We start from the raw sequence: 25,139 nt of genomic DNA on the forward strand, positions 1-25,139 counted from the left end.
ACTCCCTGGCTCCTGAACATCCATGGGAAGAATTATTTTCTGAGGAAAGAGACTCTCAGAAGCCATAAGGTTGAGTGACCTAAATTAGCAATTATGGAACTAAGGATTCAGCAGCAGCCAAAGAAGGATCGTGGTCGCCTGGAGTCATATCCTTAAATTTCTCAGTAGATCTAGTCCTAATTGACTTGCTTAGTCATTGCACGGTAAACTTTGACAGGCCTAGGAGTTAAATCTAAGTCTCCTGACACCCTGACCATGCCTCATTCAGTAGACAATTCTCTCAGTGAGTTGGAGAGAATACATAACATATATTTGGGGCAAAGAAAACCTAAAAGGAAATCCATTTTACTTAGTTACACTAGAACACATTTTCCAACACCCTGAACAAACTGAAGCCTGCATACCTTGTACAACACTACAAAGCCACAAAATTAATGTAGGCATGAGAATTTGTGGGATGAATATGCTCAATGACTGCTCGAAGCAGATCACGCCACCCATAACAGTGGGTAGCAAAAATAGACAACAGTCCTAGCCTACCTGGCCTGTAGGGAATCCTCTGCCTGACGCAGATTTAGCAATTTGTTTAACTGCGTGTGCACAAGCAAGACACAACCTAGAGGGAAGCGAAGGGCTTCATCCCCGCTCTAGCTGTGCGCTGTCTCCTACTGAAATCAGGAGGCGTACTCACGTCCTCGGAGGAAGGCACTTTTCCTCAGCTTGCATGCTTTTTATGTGCTTTCATGAATAAACGAATTCTGGGGGGAGTGATAAAATTGCTTTCATTCTTTTTTTTTTTTTTTTTAACAGAAAAAGCGTAAGAACTGGAGTTTCAGTCACTTCAACTGAGACTCAAGAATTTGGGGTTCAGTTCCCCAAACATGCCTGAACTGTCAGCATCGCCAGGCCCCACTTCTGTCCATAGAAGAGGGCCACAAAAAAGCCAATAAAGCAAATTCACGCACTCCTAGTGGGAGAACAGCTCTATTTCTGAGTAAGAGGGAATTCATTATTTTTAGGGGTTTTGTGGGTAGTTGGACACCTCAAAGCAAAGCTTTTACTTAGACAGTCATTTTTATAAAAGATTTAAAGCTGTCCAACTGGTTTCAGTTGGCATCCAGACAAAAAAGAGAAAACCGTGTCTCTTGGAAGACCAGCTGCCAACTCTCTTACGCAGGAAAACTAAAAAAAAGGAGTGACTGCACCCATCAGGTGCAGCAGCTCAGCCAATAGGAAATATTAACTCACACGTTCAGCACCCTTACCTGCTCGCAGAATACCCGGCAAAGAGAGGCGGAGGCTGGTGCCTGGAGGAAGCAGCCGGTGAGTGTTGGGGCACTTGTCCGCTGTATGGTGCCTGCTGCTGCTCCCATCGAGCCCAAAGATGCAGATTTTCTTCAGCAGAAAAACAATGCGCAAGAGGGGCTGGTACATGATCTCACCCTGACAGAGACCTTCAATACGACTGTATAGCTGGGAGCTCTGAAACGTTTTTGCATCTGCTGGTTTATACATACCTACATTGATGAGAGGGCAGATGCTGATGCCATTCTTTACAATAAGCAACGCATAACTCATAAAAGAGACTTATTGAATTATTTAAATGGCTTACCAAATATGATTAACTGCCAAGAATAGCTAAACTATTCTTGCTTCTGTAAAAAAAAAAAAAATAATAATTTTACAGAAGCAATGACCCAAATGACAGATTTTATTTGGGGATAAAGATTATTTCAAATTAAAATTCACCCTTGGATGATGATAGCTGTCTTCATGATTCTTCAGCAAATGTTTTTACATTCAGGCTGCCTAAGGGCCTTCATAACACTTCAGAGCACAGCACTGTACAACTGTGGCACAGCAATGGTTGCAAAACATGTCTATGATGGCATTTGGTAATAAGGTACTCCATGCTCCATCAACTTCGAGAAATCAGTATTAGCAACAGTAGACTAGAGACAGAAATCCACTGCCATCATTTCTGTGGCAGAACAACCAGATTCATGCAGAGAAACTCCCTTTTGCTCTCAGTGCTTGTCTCCAAGATTAAGTACTTTGTTCTGGACTTGGAGCAGGTGGAGAGCTTCCTTTTCCCCCAGCAGAGCTGCAGTATCAATTCAAGAGCCAGATGAAAAATGATGGCGTATACTAAATAAGACTAAAAAAAGTGACAGCTGCTTTTTCAGAACCCCTGCAGGTAAAACAAAGCTCAGCAAGGTTGGGTTTTTTTCTTTCTTAGCACTAAGACGACAAATTAATGTTGCTATTATAATCCCACTCCCCTGGGTCTTCGTATGTCTAAAATAAACTTGCCATGTCAATAAATCCCATAAAATCACTTTAACAATGGAGTGTAAATGGCTTCATTTTCTATTAGCACAAACACACAAAAAGAGAGTAGTGATTTTATTTTCCATGTAACATGCACAAATAAATAAACACACACATATAATCAGATGGTTAAGCTTTATTCATCAGCAACCTTGCAGCGTGAATGTTTTGACACGTCTATTTAAAATTCACTTGCCACATGTGCAGCAGGTGTAGTCCACTTAAAAGAAGAAAACACTCATAAAATCCTGCACAGCAGATGGCCCTCTCTTAACTCTGCTGCAGACATGTACATACTCACTAGGCTCAGCCTCTCCCTAATTGCTGTTTTGAATACGATTCCAAGATTACTTGCCATAACAATCCATGCAAAATCAGCAGCACAGAAACTTGGACAGACTCGCAGAGAAACATCTCAGCCTTCTGTCCCTCCTCCTCCTTTACTTTCTGGTTTGTATTATTTGGAGTGCATTTCCTCAGAGGGAGTGCAATGGGTATCTTTGCTGCCATAAGCAGCTTCTAGACCCAGAAGCCTTTAGGTCCACCTCAAATGTTCTCACCGTATGGAACTTTATTTACCATGCTTGTCACCACTACCAGTATATCTTTTGAAAGACTAAAGCTCCTTTTTACTGCCCTAGGAGAAGTGTCTGTCAGGGAGCAGCATGGGCAGGGGCCATCCCACCGCCCTGGGGATGGGAGAGAGCAGAGCAGGCGGAGGGGAAAGGGAGGACTAAAGTCGGATGGGGAACTGCGGAGAAGGGGAGCTCAAAACAGCTATGCAAAGTCATGATCCCTAGAAAGCACAGGGACAGCAGAGCTAAGAGTGAGTGGTTGGCCAAAGACATGAGGACAAGGTGGAAAACAAATGAAAGACACTGAGCTTGCATAAAAGGAGTGTAATGGGAGACTAGGACCAGTAGCTAAAAGAGGGAAAAAATAGGTGGTGGGCAATGGAAAGAGACAGGCACATTGGACAAGAATCTGGGAAAAGGATAAAAGCACTGGGTAAGACAAGATGAATGGGGACAAAGAAGTGGAGAGTGAAGTAGGATAAAGTCCCTAGAGAAGCAGACTAAGCACGTGGGAAGACTGTGATGGTGGGCTGGAGGGACATTACAGTTTACTGAGTAAGTTACAAACACATGGGAGCATACTTTACCTATTTTGTTGTAACTATGGGTAACCTTTAAGTATAATGCAGGACCGTAAAACAAAGCAGATTGCCGATTTATTTTTAGCTGAGGTTAGGAGGTGCAGGAATGAGGCAAGGAATTACAGGAAAAGAAAAGATCATTTCATGGCTAAGAAAGTGAATGTTGCTCCAGAGGGGGAGGGAATTACATTCTACCCTGGCTTGCACCACAGATTCCCTAGGATGCTAATTAAGTCATTTAAATTTTTCAGGGGTGGTCATTAATTGTATGTTCTTCATTTTCGGGGCATCTGACTTTGAAGTCTGAAGGTTAAAACACAAAAACGCTGAACAATCTCAGCTACAACTGAAGCTGATAAAAATTGTATCTTGTACTTAGTATCTAATACCAGTTTGAAAAAAACACAGTCCTTGGTATCTCAGAGAGGGCATCCAAAATTAACAGATACTTCAGATGTTAATTTTCCTGTGCTTCAGTGGAACAAGTATGCTTCAATAATGAAATCTTCTCTGGCTTGGGTGTTATTCAGATTTTGGAAGTGTTTATATACTTACTAGCTTGGGAAATTATATGGAAGAGCTCAAGAGAAAAAGACTGCATCTGTCTTCTGACAGGGTCTGAATGGTGAGCCACAAGTATGCCACCGAATGCACACGGACCAACAGTTGAATGCTGTTCATTAAGTGAACACCCCTCTTTTCTGCCCTGCGTTATGTCAAAGGATGGTAAAATAGAGTACTGGATCAGTTAGTTAAAGATTGCGGTAATGTATATGTGCAACAGGGCAAAATATAAAGCTATATGGGCAAATTTGAATTACTAACTTGGAAATCTTGCTATTGCGTACTCCCTGTGTGAATTTAGCAATCCACACGTCCTTGTGTGTCTTCTGAGTGTGTGTGTACATGTGTGTATGCACCTATCCTTGGGGAGCGTACATCTATGTATGTGTGCAAGAGAACACTAATTCTGTATGAAGAAACAGGTTTCTTTTAAACTTCCAGTAGAAACTAAGACAAAAATAATTTCCATGCCTTCATCATGTTATTTTAGCTGCGAAGAACCTTTCAATCAAGTGTGACATGAGATAAAAATAAAGACGTGGTTTAGCCACTTACAACATTTTAGGAGAAAAGGCTATGTTTGCCTTGCTAGGTTTCAAAGAAAACAGAAAATTTCTAAAGAAGCTCAAAAAGAAGGAAAAAAAGAAGAAAAACCCATGAAGACCTCTTCCATTTGCAGAGCATTGTCACTCCAGGGGTTAAGGCAGATTCCTGGTGGTGCACTGTTTTTAGGATAAAGTAGAATTCCTTGTGCCAACGCCAGCTGGCAAATAAGACTGGGACTTGGAGGTGAGAATGAAGTACCGCTGTGCTTACAAAGGTACAAACCTAACCAGCTTGGAGGTATTATCTTCCCCATTTCCCTTGAAATATAAATTAATCTGTGTATTGTACAGGTGCATAATTACATTGCTTGGCAGCTCCTGAAAACCAGGATTGCTCTTATGCCTCTGTATTTGGAAATCTTATTCCAGGTTGGAGTCCCCTCCTTAGCTCTTGTGAAAGTGATGTGGTTTGAAGACTTAACACATATTCCATTACTGTATATTCAAAAGCAAAATAGCAAAATGGAAGAAGAAAACTTTTTTATTATTAAATTGTGCAGAGAACATGGAGAAGGTACCAGAATTTCATTACAAGCTCACCCACAGGAAAAATACATTCCTGGACTAAAAAACGCAGAAACTCAAACTGTCCTTGTTTTATAAGACCAAAGTTGAGCATCCTCTTTTGGATGTAGTAATGTTAGGTGTTTCAGAGAAAGCGTAAGAACATTCTGGTGGGCCAACGTGGGATAATCTGCCTCCCATAAATCTCCTCTTGAGGTGACGCAGTGATTGAGTGAAGTTGCAAAGTCTAATGAAATGTAATATGCTTCCCAAATTCTTATTACTTATGATGAGACTGGATTGTCTTTTTTTGTAACCCATATACATTTCCTACCTTGCTATTAAGGATCTTGATGTGTGGTGAAGGCTGACCTACCAATGCTTTCAGCGTACGCCTTTGGGTGACACAAAAAACCTGTGAACCTAACGCGAACCAATACAGCATCGTCTCTCAGACCTTGCAGCCAGCTCACAAAACTCTGCTGCTCCAAGTAGCTCCTCTGAAGAGCAGCAGAGCAAAATGACCAATACTCCGGACGGGTTCTCTGTTACAGCTTGTAACCATGTTGTCAGTGAGACTGAAGGCTACCGTCGAGTCTATCTATTGGCAAAGCCTGATACAGCAACCAATTCACAGCATGGAAGAGATTCATCCCAAAAGCCTAGATGTGTCAGAGCACAAGCACTGGGGAGCAGGGGGGGGGGAGAAGGAAGGGAACAAACATTTTTAGCACTCAAAACTGGGTGGAAAAGTGAAGTGTACATAAAGCAGAGTTACCTGAGCCCTGAAATGGCTGTAAAAGGTCCTTATAGGAACCCAGTACCCGTGTAAGATTTGCTAAGACATCTCTTATTTCTTGCAATCAGTTTCTTGACATAAATATAAACTCAGTAAGTCTAGGCAGCCTGTCATTCCTAATTTGCAAGGATAATAATAACAGGGGTTTTTTTTAGTGAAGCATGAATTCTGTGAGCTCTCTAGTCTCAGCACATCTGCCCCTGCTCTCCTGCCAATCCAACCACCCCGGCAAAAGTAATACAGCATGCTCAAGAAAAAGAAGCAGAGAAGGAGCACAGAAAGTTTCTCCCCTCAGTTGCAGCAACAGCAAGCAGAAGCAGAGACAAGAACAAATAGACGGGGTGTCCAAACAACAGGACCATGGCCACGGTTCCTGTGGTAAGGAGCTTGCTCACTCTCAGCACCTCAGCAGCCTGGGGAGAATGATGCTGGGAGACGCACCGAGTCCTCGTTAAACAGGCAGAAAGAGGCACAGAGTCACAGGGTCTCTTTCTTGCTTAAAATGTGATTTTATTGCCTCCTTTCGTCTGTCGCTCTAGGCAACTGCCTGCTTCGCCTGCTCCTAAAACTGGGCCAGCTTGCTAGGGAGCTGCAAAAAACCGTTCAGCTTTAAGTTAGTATTCAATCAGAAGATGTAACTCCACACAGGAGTCTTTTAGCTTCTATGTGAAAGGGGAGATGCTGGTCAATTTGCTGACCCTTAAACTTTGATTTTTGACCTGATCTTAAAACTTTGCCTTCCCAACTCCTGAAAATAGCTACCATTTTGGAAAGAAGACAATAGGAAGGCTGAACGTGCAGCCCCTGGCAGAACCAGGCTCTAAACATCTGAGGAGAACTGATGGGTATTTTAAGTACCTAGGTCATACCTTGGTGGCTGTATTTTAGTGCAGGGCAAAACACTTTACTTGAAAGATATAAAAAAAACCCCTCAGCTATTATGACCCCATCACATACTTGGTACAGGATTTCCAGAAGTGCTAACTACAGGTATGCCTTCACTTCAACAAAATTACTGAGCATGTCTCCACTGATTGCAGCGAGACTGAAATTAGACCACTACCAAGCACTTCTGCACACCCCACAATATGTATTAAAGTATTAAAGCATGTATCTAAATTTAGCTTGCAGACAGAATAAATATTTCTCATAGCTAACTTTGTATCACAACACTGCCTATAGCATATCACTCAAGTTACTTCCCAAGCTCTTCAGTCTATTAGAGCTGAACTATAATGCTCACCTTCATACAAAACTGAACGCAGAATAACATGTCTCAGAAAGCTGTGTGTAAACTGCAGACCCTTCTTCATGCTGGGTTTAAGCCAAACAACTTGGTGCATTTTTTATTGACCTCCATGGATTTGGATCAGGACTACTGAGCTATACTTCATACCTCCAGTGTCCTACCATTGGGACTCCTGTGGGACTGCTGAAGAAGTAAAGCACTGCTCTGTCTGAATTACAGCAGGATCAGGCCATCAGGAATAACTTGGGTTTACTCATGTGTTTTTCCAAGGGATGTATAAATATATCTGAACTTGGAGCAAATGAGGCCAGAATGATAATCAAGAAACATTTGGTTAAAAGGGGAAAAATGTATACCCAATGCATATGAGTAAAGATTCCCTGGTACTTTACTGATTTATGGTTCAGGATCACGCTACTGGCCATGTTTATATGAAGTCACTTGCAGAATTCCAGATCTGTTTTTACTCCTGTTAGCACAAGGATACTTCTTGCATTAACTTTAATGACAGACACTAAAGATCTGCTCCAAGTACAGTAAAGTCAGTGTGAAAGTTTGGGTATCATGCCTTCAGGCACGCGATCCTTTCTACAGGATGAGAACCTCTGCTCAGGCGGCTTCCACATAACTAGTTTGGGACTCAAATACAGACACTGACTCTAAAATATCACTTCTAAAGTAGTACATTTGCTAAATGAAAAATTTACAAAATCTGTTATTCAATATGAAACACGCAATTTTTGATGTATGTTTTATAATGAACACAGCAGTACCCTCTTTATGATTTGTATTTGGGTTTACATAACATTCTTCGATATTCTTTTTCTTTTTGTTGAATTAACGAAATATTTTTTTTAATTTAAGTAAAGCTACCAACTAATCTCCAAACTGAGTTAACCCAGAGTGCTTTCATACTGATAAAATCTCAGGTAAAGCACCAAGTGAGTTTCTCTGTAATCGTTTCTTTATCCTCTCCATTTCAGCCTCATTGTACCTCATTCCCAGCATTCTATATTCACAGGTGCTGAATCTGAGGATGCTGAGCCCCAAATGCAGAGAGATTGAAGCCGGACAGCTGAAGAGATTACCACTCGGAGGCATCTGTCCACTTCAGCTTTCGCAGAGGTGGCAGCTACCGTGACAGGAAGCTGAGTCATGCATAAAGGCAATCCAGTTTACAGATCAAAATAGAAGTAGTGGGAGCCTGCAAGCTGCACGGACTACTTGCTTCATATGCAATGCAACTATCCCTGCCGAAAGAGCGGTAACACCCAGACAGCAAACAGACATGGTGAAGAGTTGGAAATGATAGGCCTGGTCCCATTTCATTCAGCCTGGGTTCGTGAGACAGTATATTCAGTTAAAAGCTGATGCTGTTGTCAATGTTGTCAAAGACAAAATTCCAAAAGAACTCAAATGATGCAAACTCAAGTTTTCAACTTAGTAAAGATGACTGCCAAAAAGTCTTAAAAAACCACTGCATTATGGCTGGCATGTAAAGGGGTAGATCAACGAGCCTCATCTTCCAAAGAAGCTGTCTGAGAAATTTGTTGATGATAATAGTAAGGCAGCAGCAATATGAAGTGAGAGTCTCTGCATCCTTACCAGGAGCTGCTTCCACAAGCAGATTCATATTTAAGAACTTCCTAGTACTTTATGCTGGAGAAGCAAAGGAGATAGCCCAGCTGAGAGTTAGTCCCAGCAACGTACGCAAGACGTAATTCAGCCTACACTATAAATCATTTCCTTCATGCATTCATTAACTGTCTGCAGCCTCAAGGAGCTGCCTTTCAGCTCTGTATAAGAGAAATTACCTGTTCATGACACAAGCCAGAAAAAGGCGTGTCTAAGCACATTGGCTATACAAAGGGTAAGTGAAGTGCAGATAAGACCGACAGTTTTGTAAGCAGTGACGTATATGAAGCCCTCATTTCCTAGGGAATTGCTTCTCTTGACTGTCAGATTTTTTAACCAAATTATACCAAAGCTTCAGGCTTGTCTTAAATGGAGCATCAGAGAATCTACAGAGAAGAGAAAGATGCACGTCCATCACGAAAGGCTTCAAGTGAGATTTGCTCCTTATCGGACACTACAGAATCCTAAAGGAATATACATTTTGATTGAAAGGGGGATTTTCCAACTCCTAGGCATTCAGTTCCCAACACAGTGGCACAACCTCTTTGTCCAGTGTTGACATTTCAATATTAATGGTTGAAATGTACGCTGCATATTTTTCCTCTTTGCAGATAAGCGCACTCTCCCCTGCCCAGCTATGTTCACAGAACTTACAGGAATGTTCTCTCTTTCAGAATTAGTATCTTAAAATTTTCCCCTCTGTTTCATTTGGTTGAAATCGGCCCAATATTTATGGGGTGCAGAACTCAAAGCACCAGCAAGCAAACAGCAGCAAAATCACTCCCTTATACTCACATGCAAATACACATGGGATGCAATTTTGCGTATGCCTTATTTCCTTAAGACATCAAGATTAAAAAAAAAATTCTGCAGAGCAACACCTAAGGAACCCATGTGGCTGTCACCTTCGTTTCTGAAAGAGAGCAGAGCAGTTTGCTTGTGCCTACTTTAGGAGCGTTACCTCCCTGGAAGCCAGCTCAGCCTCCCCTGCTGCTGCCACTGCCTGCCACAGCCGGCAGCTCCTCCGGCAGGGACCTCAGCAGGGCAGGGGGGAAAGCAACCGAGCACCGAAAGGACGGGGGGGAGGAAGACCGCAGCTCTGAAATGCTGTGTACAAATGAACACACGAGAAGGTTGGTTTATACACGTTATACATGCTGTATTATATATTTAATACGTGTAGATGCACCAAGCGGCTTTGTAGCAGATATAGCACATGAAATAGCCTATACAGATACTACCCGCATTAAAGACTTTCCTCTCCAGCCTTTTAAGCATGCAGAAACACCTGCAAACCCCTCTGTCGAAGTCTGCAGCTTCCTCCCGAGAAGGCATTCCCGGGGCCAACAGACCCACCGGGCTCACCGAGCCCCCGGGCCCACCCCTCCCCTGCCCCCCAGCCCCTCCCCTCCGCTGTGCTGCCAGGTCCCTGCCCGCCCGCCCCTCCCTGCGAGGTTTCTAAACTCTGCGGCTCGCCGAGGGCCCGCCGCCCGCTGGGGCTGGGGCCGGGGCCGCCGCACCGCACCGCACCGCACCGCGCCGCGCCGCCACCCTCCAGCGGGGACCGGCCGCCGCCCCCGCCCGCCCCGGCGCACGGCGGAGCCCCGGACCGAGCCCGCCGCCCTCCTGAATATTTCATCGGCGCTGCCCGACGGGATGCCCCGCCACTGACTGCTGCAAAGGGACCGCATCCCGCCGGCTGCTGGTCTCGCTGCTTCCTTCCTCTTTCATTCTTCAAACCGGGGCTTTTCATTTATTCCGATAAATAAATAACTGATTAAAAAAAACCACAAAGAAAAAAGCAGCGAGAGCATCCCTCTTTGGTATCTGAGCAGGTGGGACTCCTGTGCAGGCGATTACAGAACAAAACGCAAGAAGGGCTCTGAACTCTTCGGGGCCCGAAGGATGAGCCGGCAGCAGCTTTCCTATAAAAATCCGACCGCGGGGCTGTGACACACTCGGAGGAGGGAAGGCGCCGTCAGCCTCGCCGGAGACGTCCCTGCTTTGGACACCGCAAACCCTCGTGGGCGCAGGGGGAACCCGAGAGCCCCGCCGGCCCGACCGCGCAGCGGCTCTCCCGCCGCCCGGCCTCCCGCTGCTCTCCGCGGCGGCCGGGGGCCGCGGGCGGGCGGCGCCGGGGGGGCAGGCTGCCGCCGCGGGGCCGCCGTCCCGCCGCCGCCGCCTCCGCCGCGCCCGGCGCCGCTCCGCCGCAAACTTTCTTCCCGCGCCCTCCCTGCCGCCGGCCGCCGCCGGGGAGCGGCGCGGGGGGCGGCCGACGCCTCGCCCCCTCGCTGCCCCCGCGCTCCGGCGCCGGGCGGCGGCCCCAGCCCCAGCCGCGCCGCCGCCGAGGAGGCAGGCGGCGGCCCCGGGCAGCCGGAGGGTCCGCATGGCCGCTGCCGGCGAGCCGCTGGCGAGCGCCGCTGCCGCCGCCGCGGCGGTCCGGGGGCTGCCCTGAGCCGGGGCCCGGCGGCCGCCTGCGAGGATCGCCCCGCAGCGCGGCGGGATGTGGCCGGCCGGGGCGGGCGGCAGGCTGCCCTGCCCGCGGGACGCGGCGCTGCGGCGGGCGGCTTTCTCCGGCAACCTCTCGGCGCTGCCGTCCCACCTGGTGCCGAGCGGCAGGAGCGTCCGCGTCTTCATCAGCGCCAACCCCGAAGGTAACCCGCGGCCCGCCGGGCCCCGCCGCTCCCGCCGCCCGCCCCGCAGCTCCCCCTGCCGCCCGCAGCGCCCGCGCCGCTCCCCGGGCCCGGCCGCCGCCGCGGCGCTTCCCGCTGCTCCCGGCCGCCGCCGGGCGCCCTCGCTCAGGGGGTCCGCGGCGTGGCCGAGGGCCGAGAGCGGCCCCTCGTCCCTGCCCCGCAGCCGGCCCCCGACCGGCTCCTCGTCCTTCCCCCCGCAGCCGGCCCCGAGGGCCGCCAGGGCGGCGCGCTGCGGGCAGCGGGGCCGCTGGGCCCCGGCGGGCGCCGTGTGGGGCGGCGGGGCGGGGCGGGGCGGGCGGTGTGGGGCGCGGGGCGAGGCGAGGCCTGTGGCAGCGCTCGGGGGGGCTCGCCTTGCCGGGTGTCGGTGTGCCGGCTTGGAGGGGATTTGGAGGCGCCGATGCAGACCGCTCCTGAAGTTTTATACCTGTAAATGACACGTCTGAAAGGCACCGGGGGGTCTCTCTTCTCTGCGGTGTCGGAGCAGCGGGGCACAGGGTACGCGGGGGTCTCGGACCTGGAAACGGGCTGCCTGCTAGCGAAGGGGAAGCTTTTCCGGGGGGATGTTTTGTGGAGCTCTCCTGGGGAGTTTCCGATTGATTTCGTAGCACGGTGAAAGCAGGGCTCCGCCGGCTGAGGCGGCAGCAAATGAGATCCTTTGATCCCGGTCATACTCTGCTTCCAAGGAAGCAGGCACTGAAACCTGCAATTTTAGCTTAATGAAGTCGGGATCGCATACTCGGTGTCTGAACTAATTAGGCCTCCTGCTACTTAAAGCCTATTTTTAAAATTACCCTTTGATACGAGGAATTTGCATACATTCAGGAGGTGTCATTCCCACTCGTAAGATTTAAGTTGCTGAAGCATATTCCTACTTGGAAGCACGGAAATAATAAATTAGGCGTTCACACCTATGACATTTCTGTAAAAATGAGCCCACTGTATTCACAATTCTCTCTCACATCACCACCCACCACCTTCCTCCCCAACACTTCTAATTCAACAATACTGTCACCTTTTCTGCAAACATCAGAGATCTGAAAATCATGCCTGAAATGACAAAATAGTTTGAATTTTGAAGTGAAAATTGTCTTGGCACCAATACTTACGCGAGTATGAGAAACGGCGCTCACAAGCACAAAAAGTGGGCATAGCACTGCCTTGCAGAATTCCCACACCTCCAGGTCTTCTGAGTTCCTCTCGACACAAGGAAACACTCAGCTCTCACATCCAACGTCCCTGTTTGTTTGAAAAGATGCCATTCTTTAAGGAGGGCGTGAAAATGCTTGCAGTTTATTGTTGCAATCTAAGCAAAGACATATAAATAGCGATAATTGAAAAAATGTTTATTTGGCTCTGAAAGAAAATTGCTGTGGATTTTTAGAAGACATGTTGTTCATTAGAAATGGATTTCTGCCAGCATCGCCTTAACTGTGGAGCTACTGATGCCTCCGTATTTGACGTGAATGGCATTTATCATCAGGATAGCTTGGTATGTTAGCTAGATATTTCATAAAGTAATTTAAAAAACCCATTAGACTCATTCTAAAAGTTTGAATCCATTTGCAGGATTTTACCCTTGCATTGTTATTTCAAAATTTCAGCTTTAAAAAAACACCAAGAGGAAGAAAATAATTTGGTCAGTTTAGGGTTATTTATATTAGCTTCTTTGTAGCATCATGTGAGCACAACGATTAAGACTTCTCGTGCCCAAAATTTTATCTGCGATGTTGCTCCTTCTTTCAGAAGTGATAGTATGGGACAGAAATTTCAGAGTGTTTACAGATTTTTATTACCAACATGAGTCACTTATATGAACATTTAGGGACTCTAAATTATGAGAAACAACCATGACTATTTATCAGTGATATCACTGACACAAAAGTATTACTAGCTGCACGTGACCTTGAAAAAGAATATATGCATAAACAAGAAAAAGTAGCCTACAAGGGATTTAGATATCATCTAGTAAAGTACTTAGAAATAAAAATGCTGTTTGCAAAATACCTAGAAGCGTTCACAGTGCAAGAGTTCTGGGAAAAAAGGTTAAACTCCTCCAACTTAGTAAACTATTTCGCATATTTGAGCCCCAAACTACAATGTATATTTGCATGATTAAGGCCTTTCTTGTTAATTTTCAGCATATGAAAGCACTTGATACCTGTTCTTCTTGGTGCTGAGCATTCCTGAAAGGGGCTGGCAGTGCCCAAACTCCCAGTGGCAGAAGTGACTACCCCCTGGCTGTGCTCTCTACGTATCAGCACTGTGGTGCCAGAGGAGCGTAGGGATTAATCCTGCTAGCAGTCACAAGAAAACTTTATCTACAACTTAGTGTGCCATCTTAAAAGTATTTTTCTTGAATGATACCAATTTAATAAGTGTATATTGGAGAACTCTAGTGAATCGGTGTTTGGTCTGTTCTTTACGAACGTACTTTAGTATGACTGAAATATATTATGGTTTTATTATGCAACAAGGAAAATTATTATTTGCAAAATTTCTGAAAAAGAAATCCCTAAAAAGAACAGTAAGTGGCGACAGTGAGCATGGGTAATAGCAACAAAATTGCTTCATATTACAGTCTCTTGTTTTCCAGATGAAATTTTGTAGATAAGTGAAACCGTATTTTCCCCTAGTAGTTAACAGTATTGTCTTCTTCAAATTGTTGATATCAATTAATCAATGCCCATATCACTGAAGATGATGGGATCTTTAGAAACATTGAAGTTGCTTTATTATTTGAATATAAATAAGTCTGTTTTCTCATGTCAGTAGATATAAGCAATCAGACATATTTTAAATACGTATTTTGTCTAGGAGAGGTTGAAGATTTTGCTTTAAATAATTTATAGGTTTTCTCAAGATACGTTTATTGCTTCAAAGTGACAAGGAAAGTAAGTTATATTCGCCTGATTGTAATAAGTGCTTTTGCTGTTACATGTAGAAATTTGTGGACTGTAACAGCAATTAGTTAATGACAGTTTCTCTGCTACTCAATAGTGCCTGTATAGATGCCTGCCATTAACATACAGGTCCTATTAAATACAACATGTATGGACTTCCATACGGTCCCATTATATGGACCTGTGACATCAGCCCTATATAGGTTCAGAACATTCCAATGATTCTCATCACTCCTTCAAGCAGAAAATTATTTGAGTTGCAAAGTTCGCTATTTCAAGAAATTATTTGGTGATATAAGGCAATATTACAAGCCCTGGTTGAAACCGATGCCTTAATCGGAGTTAGGAATTCGTCTTGAAAATGAAACCCTATGAATTGGAACATACAGTCAAAACTCTGATAATTTTAAATTCTCTTGGCTCTTCTGAAAGTGAGGAAGTTAGCCCTTTGCTCGTTTGACTTAAGGTCTTGTTATTGCTTCGATTAGTTAAGACATTGATAATTTTTTACTCTGAGCTCTTTAAGTTTTGGTTGTGAAGGTGCCTTTCATGTCTGTCATTTAGCAGAGACAAATGAAGGCATTGAAGAGAGATACGTATAAAGCCAAATCCTACACACAGGTGGTTTCGTTGAAGACAGGATGATAATAACCTTTATATAGCATCTGAGTGTGTCCTGGCATAGGTGGTGTTAGCCAGTCTTACCTCAAAGTGTGAACAGGGTTGCACTTAACACTTCACATGCTAAGGATGCTCCCTTTCCCTCCATTATGTCAGCTGCATACTGCTTGCTCGTCTCTGGGCAGCACCTCTGCATACCTCCTCAGTTCCAACACAGGATTGCTTTTTACTGGATCTTGACAGTTCATACTTTTTAGCCATTTTTTAGCCATTCAAAACATTTCATGCCATTTCAGCCATTCAGAACATTCAAACCATTCAAACATTTCAGCCATTCAAGACATATTGTACAAACAGAAACCGTTGTGATGAGATCATGAACAAACCTTGTTTTAACAGCCCTTTTTAATACAGAGAGGCCATGTTCCTCATGGTTTCTGTGCCTCAAGTACCCATTTTTTAAAACTATAAACCAAACTCCTTATAAAAAACCTAACTAATACTAGTTTTGGCATGATTAACAATCTTAAGTATGAAGTCCCATATATACATGTAGAAATGTAAAGTGAAGATCTTACTCTAATAGAAGATACTGCTGATACTACCACTACTTCAATGGCTCCATTGTACAAGCACGGTATAAAACGAACCTGTACAGTTAGAACTTCACCAGCTTCCCCATAGGCTGCTCGAGAGAGATTTCCTTGTCTCACACTATTGAATGAGTTGGAGTTTTCTTGAGTTATTATACAATTGTTCAACTTAGTTTAGTTTCCATTGACATGCATCATCCAGAACATTGTATTAATTTGAAAAACACTCGATTCTAATAAAGCACAAATGTTTGGTGTCCAATTTACATATTTTCTCATGATACATAAAGCAAAATTCTCACCTGCAGTTCGTTTTGTTGACTAGATAAGGATTATTCCTATAAATGATTGCAGAAATGTGTCTTACTAATGTTTTTGTTTGGACCTATTGTTGTAGGCTGCTTTGCAGGAATTACATGTATTTTTATGCATGTTGATGTACATCTGAAAGAAAAAAAATGTTCTGTACATTTGTAGTTTAGTGCTACTGAACATAAGGGTGAATAACTCATAACAGATGAAGAATTATGATTGCTTTAAGTACAAAGTTATTGGCATATGTGATAAAAGAAAGGTATAACTTTTCATTCTTAGCATATTCCAGGTGTATTATATTATTTTTGCCTGAAATGTTGTTTCTCTTAAGAAAAATATAATTGAGGAAATGTTAATGTGGAGAAATACTCAAAAGCCAGAATAATGCTTAGTTAATGATGGTCCATTTTGGCCAGCCCCAAAATACCATATGGTGTCCTTACTTGGATACATTGCATGAAGATCTTTTTCTAAAGACAATTTTATATAATCTGGGTGGAATTTATTCCTTAGCTAAAGGAAAACACAGATGTTCAAGTGTATGAAATTGCAAGGGAGGTGTTGCGGAGATGTGGAGACAAATAACTCCAGGACTTTTTTTATGCTAAGTGTCAGTTCTGGTTACCTAACTTTGTACCTATTTATGGTTTCATGTGACGCACATCACTGTAGTGTGTAAGAGCTACAAACCAAGCTACACTTGGGGAAAAAAAGAAAGTTCAATAGTTTTAGAGATAAAGTTGAGTATCTCAGCGTTTGAGAGAGCAACATGGTTCAAGTACCTGGGTTTGGTATGGGCCTTGATTTGAAATACGTCTTATTTCAGGAGGCCCAGAGGTCAGTTCATTAGGTTGGAAAGAAGCCTACCTTTTCAGTATTTCTGCCTCTATGTCAAGTTTTCTCTCTTTCCTCTTGTGCCACAGAACAACTCTGTTGTTGGTGTGGTTGAGCAGAAAGCAAGATCTGACTCTCCTTGAGACTGTATGAGCAAGTCTCGTGTAGGCTTTAACTTTTTTTTAACTACTGGCAAGGCAGGGCTGGTAGATCTCAAGCAGAACCAGTACGAGATTATTTTTTGCTGAGCAGATCCTCAAGCCTTTGTTCCTGTTAGAGGAAATGATCATTTTGGGCTAAGATGGAGACTGAATTGGATTGAAGTTTATTCTGCCGGACAGATAAACTTGAGAAACTGTTGATAAACTGTATGAAAATAACTGCTCTTCATGTCCCCCTGTTCTTTTTGTGGGTTCTTTGCTTATGTGGCTTGGGGACCGGGCTAAGGATTTGCTCTAAATGTACCAAATGTGCAAGTGGAAACATTGAGAGCTTTTGTTTAATTTTCAACAAAATTTTTCATCACGTACTTAGGATGTGCATTTGAGGAACAAGACTAGGATCAAGAGGTGTGGGTTGGTGGTTTTTTGGTGTTTTTTTTTTTTTTTTTCAAACAGCAAGCTATTTAGTTTGTTGTGTTTGTTCTTTCTTCTTGATATTTAGAAATAAACAAAATTACCTGAAACCCAGTCACCTCCCTGCTAAGCAGCATCTGGAATTATCAGCTCCAAAAGTCTGGATTAGGTATTTACCCTATCTACTTAAAAAACAGCACTTAAAATTTTTAACCACATGAAGATTCTTTTTTAATTTAAAACAATTATTAAAATTTTATTTTTCTATAATTTTTGTATATGTGTTAATAATGTGTATACACACACATGCGCACATATACCCAAATTATATAAAATAATATAAACTGTATAAAATGGTATAAATGGATGTATAAAACTCAAGCCACACTATCATAGACAATTTTCAAACTTGCTGTTAGGACCCCTTGTGAGAACTAGGTATTTATGTTCAAAGGGCATCCCTCAAGGTTGTAATTCTAGCATTACTGAAGAACAGCCTAGGTTTTGTTAAATGCCGTTGTAAAAGTAAAAGCTTTACAGAGGAGTTTAGATTTTATCCACAAGTAAACTTGTAAACAGTCAGGGTTGTATGCACCTGCAGCTTAGGTTTTATGACTGTTTTTCTTAGCATTTAAGAAATAATATTAGAGCAGAACCTACAATTTCTTTTCTTCCATTCTAACTTTGCAAATATTACTTTATTTCTTCAGATGTGTTTGCGTGCTAGACTGGTTCCATATATTGTAGTTTGTGTATATATACATGCATATATATGCACGCGCCTTTTTATTAAACTAGAAATACAGAGCAGTCGAGATGTGCGTAGGACACTGGAGCGTGCCTCGTTCTTGCGCAGAGTGGTCATCCTTTCAGCGACAGACAAAGAGGAGCTGGCGGCCCCTGTACATTTGACACAGTTTCTAAGTACAGGGACAACGAAACACTTGTGCAAATTCCATGTAATAACGTGTTAGATGACGGACAGCAGCAGTATTGAATGGAGTCCTTATTGTGAATCGTTCCCTGAGCAACGTACGAGACCTAGGCTGAAACGCGAGGCAGCACGGCGCAGGCAGCGTTACCGTGCCTTCCCCCACCAGCACAGGGGAGCTTCTTTCCTGCCCGCCCAAGGGCAGCGGGGTGACCTCTCCGCTGAGCAACAGTCTGCTGTGCAGCAAACTAACGAGCATTTCCGAGGCTGCGTTTCAAGGAGACCACGTGTATTCTGTGGTGGGATTTCTCTAATGGCGTAAGAACAGTGTACTACAAAGGGTACATAATTTGGCATCCTATCTCTAAGCTTATGCAGTGAAATAACTCCTTTCAAGAAGCTTACATGCATGACAATGTAGACGTATGCATGTGTTCACAGATGTGTAAACACACGAGAGAAAATCCTACATTAGACTTCTAAGTTTTGTTTGGAGAATTTTTAAATATTTATTATGGAAAGAAAACTTTAGCTCAAGGAGTTACTGAACTTCTAATATAAGTTATGAGGGGAGTGCCTGAGCGGCAATTTTTTTCATCTGAAGCAAATGAAATTTCTTTGAATTTTCATCTGCTGAAAGAGTATTTTGTGATAAGATACCTTTTCAGGCTGCAATAATAATCCATTAGTAATATTTAGCTACCAGTAATTTAAGGTTTTAATATATTGAAGGTGGTAGATATAAATATAATGTAGTCATAGATAGTCGTGTGTATGGAATACAGAGAAATCTGGCAGTTTTTAATATAGGCAGTGCTGTTCAAGACAACTGCTTTATCCCCTTACTGGAATTTTAATTAAAGAAGAATAGTAATAGATAGAATTAGAGAACAATTCAATCATGGTTGTGCCAGTGCAACTCTAAAATAACTCCACTGGCCTGATGCTACTCTTATTAATTTAGGTTTTGTATCAGAGAGAGGTTTTTAGTTCCAAAATCTTTAGTCAAAAGGGCAGTAGGGCTAAATCACAGGTAGCTGAAAGCAGGGAGTGTGGCAAGGTAGAGAGGAGGGAGCCCGAGTCAGTGCAGGGTGCCATGTGCATGCTGCTGTGTCAGGCAAGGAGGAGATGTACCACATGCAACTCTTGTAAGCCACCCCATCACCACCATAATTACATGCCTGCCTCTATCGTTGACCAGGTCTTGAACTCCCTCTATAAGCATCTGCTAATGCCCATTGTCAGAGACAAGATGCTGTGCTGGACAGACCTTATGCCTGACCAGCTACAGTCATAATTGTGCAGAATCTGGGTCTAGGGAAAAAGAAGTCACCTTTACAGACTAGATGTATCAGGCTGTTCAAAATACACTTGGTGCCAGAAGCTGCAAATGGCAGGACTTCCACACTGGGCTTAATCCAGAGTCATGCTGTTGCTAAGTGTCGGTCTTTGGGACTGATCAAATAGCTGAACAGATCAGATTTCAAATTGTCAGGGCCTGAAAAACAGTCTTGTACAACCTGCTCCTAGCGTTTGCTTGGGGGGGCACAGCTGCAGTCTTCAGTATAGTGTCTTTGGTATGATTAAACACTCAAAAATGTTTATTAATAGAGTTCATATCACTCTACTAGCAATTGAGTACCTTTGCAGTCTCACCTATGCTTTATAAATCTCCATCTTTGTCCTCCAACTCTCTGTTACCTGAATCAGGTATTGATATTATAGTGTATGTATGATACATAGCAATGTTATTTGTAAAATTATTATTTAGAGTCTCTAATTAGTAACGTTTTACAAAGCATGAAGATGAAATGAGAATTAATGACTAAGAGCTCTATCTGGACAGCCTTCGTTTCAGAGAGCTCCCCAACTGAAGTGTTTGCTGTTGGCAGGCATTTCTGAAGCCTAGACCCTTTGATGTGTTCGTATTACTAAAGAGCATTTGCATTTCTTACAAGCTACAACACTTCATAAAAATACAAAATAGACATTCAGCAGCATATAGAAGTTCAAAGTTAAAAATCATTGGCAAAATAAAGGGCTTGTGCAAACCCTCCAAAAACCCTTTTTACCATAGTGGTTTCAATACATATTAACTGTTAGTCAGTATTGTTTATTTGTGCTGTACAGGATTGATGCCTGACCATGCAATGTAGGAAGAAATGACTGGCACTTTAGAGTATTTATAACAGAATCCCTGCCACTGCCTGAGCTTACACTCAATGTTTATTCACAAGCCATCTCACTGACTGTAGTTTGTTAGATTAAGATTACTTTTAAATGATTGAGAACCATTGAATAACCATGTGCGTTTACTACTTTTAGATAAGAGGAGTTATCCATATTTGTAGAGTCATGCACATCAGCTATTATATATAAGATAAATGAGAAGCAATTGCAGTAAGATCGGACATAGTGAGTTAGACCAAAGGAGCCCAATACTCCTCCTGTGACCCTGGCAGTTTCAGATGCATGACGAAAGAGTAAGAGATCACAGCAGGGACAAAATGATAAAGATTGTATCTTTGTGTTTAATAATCTCTGAGGTCCTTTGCTTCCGTGAATTTGTCTAGTTGCTTTACTAATTAGTCAATAGTCTTGGTACTTGTAACAACCTTTCCAAGTCTTGAGATACATTATTGCCCAGTGAAATGCCTAATCCTACTAACTTCAGTGGGAATTTTGTATGAACAAGACCATGCGTATTCAGCCAAAGAAGAGATCTCAAAAAACAAAAGTGGAAATATTTGTAGAGTGGGAGTACCTAAAAGCAGATCCCCCTACAAGAGTAACTTTATCCAAAACCATCATTGTAATGATCCATTTTTGTCTATCTGTATATAGAAAGAGAGGTTAACTGTGAAGACCTAGTTATCTGAATGTTCTTATTTCCATGGGGTTATTAAACTGGAGCCATACTAAGAAACAAATAAGGAAATGACAGTGTTCAATAATCTAAGGAGCCTAAGGTATGGAGTCTAATCTAAAGGAGTCCAGCGTGTCACGCAGGACTCTAATTTAAGGGTTATTTTATTACCAAGAATTTTCCATACCTACCTATGCCAGCATGACACATCTAGAGGACCTTGCTTTACTGTCATAATCAAACATAACATAAATCATGTGTGAGTGCTTTATAAGTGGTTTTCTTAAAATGAAGGACTTAATCTTTTTATTTTTTCATACCTACTGTTGTTTAATAAAGGCCCCACAATTTCTAGAAAAGGAGATCAGAGGAAAAATATTTTCTTACTTGATAATAATCCTGGTGGCTAGATTCATAGTCTGTACTGTTCTGGCAAGACAAAGTTATTTGTTCTGAAGAAAATGCCTATTCTTCTGCTTCATTTTCCATCCTATAATATTTCTGATAGCTCAGATACCGAGAGCAGTGAGCAGTAAGTGTTGATCCTCTTTTTAGGAGTGGCTACTGGTAAATGTTAGGAAAATTATAAAATCATATTATTGTTTGATAATGGTCTTGATTTACTTATATATTTATTTGATTACATTAAAATTATGCAATGCTCTTGAAGCAAGTTATTGAAGCATTCCTGTGTATGCGGTCCCTAATTTGGCATATCAAGACACTAGCAAAGTTTGTATGATGTTTGAAATGCAAGTCATTTACAACATGGGATTATAAAGAATTAAGCAATCTGTGGTGAGCAAAATGAGTGCCATTGAGTTAAATGACATGCCATTTAAACCAGAAAGACATGGCTGTAACAGACTTCCAAGGGACCTTAGGCAGTTATTTCATTAGGCAGTTGTTTATTGTTGTGCAAATCACAGACCAGAAGGCTGGAAGGGACCTCTTGAGGCCTTCAGATCTGTCCTCCTGCCTGAAGCAGGGTCAAAGATACCTGTGGCATTCCTGACAGAAGATAGTCTAGCTCTTCACGAGCTGCCTCCAAACCAGTTAAGAAAATACGTAGGAAAACAGGCTGTACAGCATACTGCTGCACTATGTCTTCCATAGCACTACTCGTAGTACTTACTGCAACATACACAGACACTAAATAAACTCATTAGTCAATAGAAACTACCAAAGGTAAAAAATTCCAAGGAGAATTTCCTTGCTTAGAATGAGTTTCAGTAACTTTCACTAGTCTATGTCATTAGTCATAAATTTCTCAAATCTAGTTTCTGCCTCTTCATCCTTTTACCATGTCAGGAAGCTGATACATGCATCCCAAGAAAAGCACGTCTAATATAAAGCAATAAACTCCCATAAAGATTATTTTACCATGTATGTATGTCCTGCAGAGGAATGCTTGTTGCAGGTGAAGCTTTCCTGCAAATAAGGCATTTATGAAGTGTCTAATAGCTCGTGTTACAGCGTTTCCTTTGATGGTTTATTTATGAATGGGAGGAGGAGACTCATTTACAGGATTTCTCTTATTTATCTGCTGATTTATTCTCATATAGGATATTCATTATATTTGAGATTAATATCATTCTGTCAGATTTGCTTAATGTTAGTCATGAGTTAAAAATATTTTTCAGAAGAGAACAGAAGACATGTAGAAGACACACAGATCATCATATATTCCTCCTTTCTTTAGAAAACAGAGCTAAAAATGCAAATGATCTCCTTACAGTCCACCTGTTTTAATTATGAATTTTCTATTTTATACTTTCTATAATCAACCATCTATAATACTATATAATTCTACTGAGCAATTCCATTGCTGGTGTATTGTTCCACTGTTAATACCACAGTCAGGTCCTCATAGTCATTATGTAAATTCAAAATCGTTCCAAATAAAATAAATTAGATCCCTATTTGTGGATTCAGTTGTGTTTACCCGTATGTAGGTGTAGAAGGTAAAAGATGACTTGGAGATGTTTTTAGATATTCTATAGCCAAGGGACAAATACCTTCACAGGCATTGAGAAAGACTGATAGTGTCTGGCAGTGCAAGAAATGGAAATGAAGTCAAGTCCACACTTTCAGCCATCTTCTACACTGCTGTTGAGAGTATAGCATCATAGAAGATCTTTATCCTCCTTTAAAGGTCATTGTAGCTCATTGGGTATCATTATTGTGAAAATAAGAGCAAAGAGTTGGGGAAGATGGCTAAAGTAATTTGAAAATACTAATTTGGAAGACAGTCTGTAGTTCAGTCACTGATTGATTAAATTGGTATGCCAGTTCTGGAAGTTCTTCAAATATTATTTTCTGTATCACGCTTGTGAAATGTATTAGTGGGAAATTGAACTTGGTTGTTTCAACTACATCTGCTTCCCAAATGGAGTAAGTGATTAGAATATGTATTGTCCTTTTTCAATTGCTAACTCCTCAAGATTGTTAAACTGCAAATTTACTATTACCTTAATATATATCATCAACTAAATGTGGTTAGCAAGCAGAGAAAATTAATAAAATCTGGAACAAGTAAACAAAATACAGTAAAATCAAGTCATCACAAAAATATTTTACTGATAAAAATAGATACATTCGAAAATCTATAAAAAATGGCTTTTTCAACTGGATTATATAATCTCCACTGAAAATAATGCTTAGGTGCGTCATTAGAATGGGAAAGGGTAAGGGAGAACGGAGGTAAGATAAATCACTCTTCTCTTACATGTCAATCACTGTTTTCCTCTCGCGTGTTACATAATCCATCCAAACGAGCCAGTTTTGTGAATTATTTGGTCATACCCAATGACTTTTAGTACAGACCCAACCTGGAATTCTCGCTTTCAAAAACTGTTGTACTGCAGTGCCTGTAAGTGGATGGTTATAGCTAGGTAGAAGTTGTCTGTCAGTTTGTGAAATAGTCCTGTAAGAAATCAGTTGAGATTCTCTTATTTAGGCAAGGTGTGGTTGAGTTTCTGGCATCCCTCCCTTACGTAGTCCTGTTGTTCTGGGCTTAATGCCCTCTTGCAGCTGCTCTCCTTTGCCAGGATTGTCATTTAGTTTCTTCATCTTTGATAACTGTTTCTACAGCAGCCAAGTACTATTCTTACTGTGCAGTGATGGTATTTAATAGTCCTCTCCATTTAGCCTCAAGAAAAAAAGTCTGTTGCAAAGAAAACTCCTACTTTATTGAAGCAGACTTACTACACTGAGAGCAAGCAGCACCTCTCACTTCTTCCGTGGGTGTCTCTGCACACCCTGAAGTGTCAGGTTCAAGACTTTTTCATCTTCTGGTGTAAAAGTCTTCACGTCTTTCACTTGAAGCCAATACAGTAGGCTACATATATCAGTTGTGCTTTTCCAGCTGGCCCGACTGACTTCAGCAGTTTTGTAGTGACCCAAACCATGGCCATGTGCCACCAGACTTAAGGAAGAATACGACCTGGATTTGAACTTTGTGACTTGTGAACTGAAATAGAGAGTTTATAGAGAAGGGAAGGGCAACTTTACTGGAGAGCCAACAGTGCTTGCAGAGCTCTTCCATAGCTTTGCAGCGCTGCCAGACGTAGAGTCACATAGGAGCATCTATTGGAATTTCTTCAGAACGAGGTGTATTTAATGGGCCTGTACTGTGAAATACGTGTGTGCTTTCATGAGCCTTGCTTTCTCGTGGTTTTTCATGGCTCGCCTCTGCTTTATGCCTTCTCAAAGCCTACAACATACTACTTCGTTTGCTTCCAGCACTTGAATCTGCAGTTCAGTTAGGAGACAAAATGTCTGTGACATCCCATTGCTTTATTGATTGCCACTGCCTCATTACCTCAAGTGCTTTAGTAACGTACCCTGATTGTTTTCTCTTTGGTCTAGTGATGTCAGAAAAAAATAGTAAAGCTACTGCAGTACACACAACTTAATTGTTAAAAATATTTCCCAGTGTTGTACAGCTTTTTTTCTGTTTTCCAGGT

At 42.3% G+C, this 25,139-nt stretch overlaps 1 protein-coding gene across 2 annotated transcripts in view; it reads left to right on the plus strand.

Moving 5' to 3' along the window:
- The first annotated feature begins 11,191 nt into the window (after positions 1-11,191).
- The window catches only part of NWD2 (NACHT and WD repeat domain containing 2), a 57,845-nt gene continuing 43,897 nt past the window's right edge, over positions 11,192-25,139 (plus strand). For both annotated transcript variants that reach the window (XM_075499901.1, XM_075499902.1), the window contains exon 1: positions 11,192-11,497. In XM_075499901.1, coding sequence (XP_075356016.1) covers positions 11,347-11,497 — 151 coding nt within the window. In that variant the 5' untranslated portion in view covers positions 11,192-11,346. The remainder of the gene's footprint in view (positions 11,498-25,139) is intronic.

The sequence above is a fragment of the Mycteria americana genome, chromosome 4 (genome assembly GCF_035582795.1).
Source record: "Mycteria americana isolate JAX WOST 10 ecotype Jacksonville Zoo and Gardens chromosome 4, USCA_MyAme_1.0, whole genome shotgun sequence".
NCBI classification, from domain to species: Eukaryota; Metazoa; Chordata; class Aves; order Ciconiiformes; family Ciconiidae; genus Mycteria; species Mycteria americana.